The 2,937-nt window shown below is 38.5% G+C and overlaps 1 protein-coding gene across 1 annotated transcript; it reads right to left on the bottom strand.

Annotated features, from left to right (window-relative positions):
• Positions 1 to 1,170: 1,170 nt before the first annotated feature.
• Positions 1,171 to 2,764, bottom strand: LOC104949465 (suppressor of tumorigenicity 14 protein homolog; the record flags this gene model as incomplete). Its single annotated transcript, XM_010775822.1, has 4 exons — positions 1,171 to 1,275; positions 1,372 to 1,505; positions 2,477 to 2,577; positions 2,667 to 2,764. Coding segments are annotated over 4 exons (438 nt in total), but the record flags the coding sequence as incomplete, so codon positions are not given.
• Positions 2,765 to 2,937: the final 173 nt, after the last annotated feature.

Raw genomic sequence — 2,937 nt, 5'->3', positions numbered from 1 at the left:
ATTTCATGTGTGACTATGAATTATTGTACAGACATTCAGGTACCCCAGGGCCCAGGAGTTCAAAACTTTTAATCTCAATCAGATCCGATCAGATTTTCGAAATCCCATTTTTTGTGATCCAGGATCAGACAAGTCGGCCAAATGTTGTCCCTGGAGTTCAAAGCAATTCAGGATAGGATCAGCCTGATCCAGATTACGATTTTTCAAGATGACTAGATCCTGAATATCAGTGCTTTAATCCTACCGATCGCCATCTAGTGGACATGAAAAATAATACAAGGAAGACAAGAGACCACATTGCAGAGACATCTATAATGTCTAATTATATATTTTTATTTGAAAGGTGATGACAGATGATGGACTTTTTTTTTGTTGAAGATATTTTTACTTTAATCTAAATTACATTTTTGATTGACAATCTTTGCTGTTACACTTTTATGAGCATCAACATTTATGTCATCAACATTTGGTTGAAAAACAAATAGGCCACCAGAAACGTGAGCAAAAATGGGAAAAATAAAATGTATTTCCCATGAAGGCTAAAAATTGTGTATTATTTCAGTTAACAAACTTTGCCATCTTATTTAAATTGAAACATATTTTAAAATAAATTGTACAGTACATTTTGCTCTGGTAATCCACTGGAAATCCACCCCTCTGGTGGGATCAGGGTAATCCAGTTTTTTGGGATCAAACTGGTCCCAATCCTGTGTTGTTGGTTTGAACTACCCGTTTTGAAGATTTGATACAGATTAAAGCTTGGATTGGATTTCCTGATCTGATCGGATATGAAAGTGATCCTAATCCTGTTTTTTGGTTTTGAACTATCCAAATCTGATCTGATCAGATAGGGATTCAAAGTTTTGAACTCCTGGGCCCTGAAGAGCGTGTGAACGCAGCAATAGTGTCATAACAGAAAATAAAAGCTTTCTCAAACAGCTGGTGACAGGAGGAAATAGTGCATATCTTTAGGACTATTTCCAGCAGCCTATTAATGCACATTTGATGCTGTAATCAGTATTTACAGCAGCAGGATGTGGGATTTTGTACGGCCTGTTTTTAAGTTATCTGAGATTAATGTTCTGTCTGAAAACGATCCATCCAGATACATTTTTTGTATATCTTGTGTGAAAATAAAGCCACTCGTCAGGCAGTGTGCTTTGGACTCACTGCAGCCGTCCTCGTCGCTGCCGTCTCCGCAGTCGTTCCAGCCGTCGCACTGCAGCGTGCTGTTGATGCAGAGGTTGTTGGTGCACTGAAACCTCCCCGGACACGCTGATCAACGACAACCAAAAAGAAGATGATCAATCTAAAAACTGAAGGTTAGCGTGACAAAGGGGCATTTCAAAATGAAAATGAAATCAGTCTTACGGTTATTCGGGATGAATGCTTCGTACTCTGCGATGAAACCCTGGTCTACGTAAGACGAGTCCGATTTAAATGTGATCGTCATCTTATTTTTCCGGCTGGTGACCACGGTGCTCTTCGGTTTACTGCCACACAATCTACACCAAACAGACAAAACACAATTTAGATTCAAAACACTCGCTTCTTTAAACAGGCGCACAGTATATTGACTTATAAGTAGAGATGTCCCGATCCGATCACGTGATCGGGGATCGGAGCCGATCACGTGATTTTTAAAAGATCGGAATCGGGAGAAAAAAATCGGGGATCGGGATTTTTTTTTTTTTTAAATACTTTTTTAAAATTTTGTATTCAATGTTACAAAACAAAAATGACCATTTTCAAGTCTTAAAGTCATCCTGAGGCCTTAGTTTTGGTTTCAAATTACAGAACATCATGTATGTGTTGCTTCTTTGGGGCTTGTTTTCATAGACCTGGTTGCTTATTTCTCTCAAATCTGGCAACAGAGTGGGCGCAGTGTCTAATTGTAGCAGTAAGCTAACGAGTACTGATAAGCTTTATTTTGTTTTGATCCAATGCTGCACAACTGAACTGATCCAATGCTGCTGTGAAAGAAAGAAGCTATATCCATGTTGGATAGAATATCCAATTTAAATAAAAAAAAAAAACCTTTTTTCTCTTTTTTCTCTTAATGCATTGCATAAAGATCGGATCGGGAAAAATCGGTATCGGCAAATTGTCAAAATCAAATGATCGGAATCGGATCGGGAGCAAAAAAAGGTGATCGGGACATCCCTACTTATAAGGTAATAAAAACAACAATAATATTCATTAAACATTTGTTTTACATAGTACCGTACAGTATACAGACGTCATTAAGTACTTACCAATACAAACAGAATTCCAAACCCACAGAGAATGAAATTAAATAAAAAAACTAAACTGAACACGGAGAGTAAAACTGAACAAATGAAATCAAACGGGAATAGAATCACATAATTGCAATCCTCAAAGAAGTGGTTTTTTAAAAAGTAATTTCAAGGTTGGACAACTTCATTAGGAGCCAGTGTTGAAAGAGAGGAAATATGAAGAGAGAGAAAATGCCGACCTCTGACCGTTGACCTCCACATAATCATTCTGGCACTGGCTGCTGTATTTCCCCAGGAAGAACTTGTTGAACTGAACCTTCAAAAACTTCTCCTTTGGAGCCTGAAAAGAGACAATGGAGTTAATGGGAGCCTGTAGGGAACAATAACAAGACTTTCATTTTTAATAAACCAATTAAAATGGTTCCTCGCCTCGATGGTCCACACACACGTGGTTTTTGGAGGATAGTTGGAGGGGAAGAACGGCGAGGAGAAGGAACCTCTGTCTGCAGTCAGTGCTCCTCCACACTCTGAAATAAACACTGATATGTTAGACATGTAGGAAACTTAAACTGAGGAGAATCAACTTCTATAACATCACAACTAACGGCACTGAGGTTTGAGGTCCCACTGATACCTCACTGATGACACAGCGATCATGGATGGAGATAAATTGCCTCAGGTGTTGTTGGGAAAATACTGA

The sequence above is a fragment of the Notothenia coriiceps genome, unplaced genomic scaffold (assembly GCF_000735185.1).
Source record: "Notothenia coriiceps isolate Sejong01 unplaced genomic scaffold, NC01 NC01_scaffold00016248, whole genome shotgun sequence".
NCBI lineage: Eukaryota > Metazoa > Chordata > Actinopteri > Perciformes > Nototheniidae > Notothenia > Notothenia coriiceps.
This window is presented reverse-complemented; position numbering and strand designations above follow the sequence as displayed.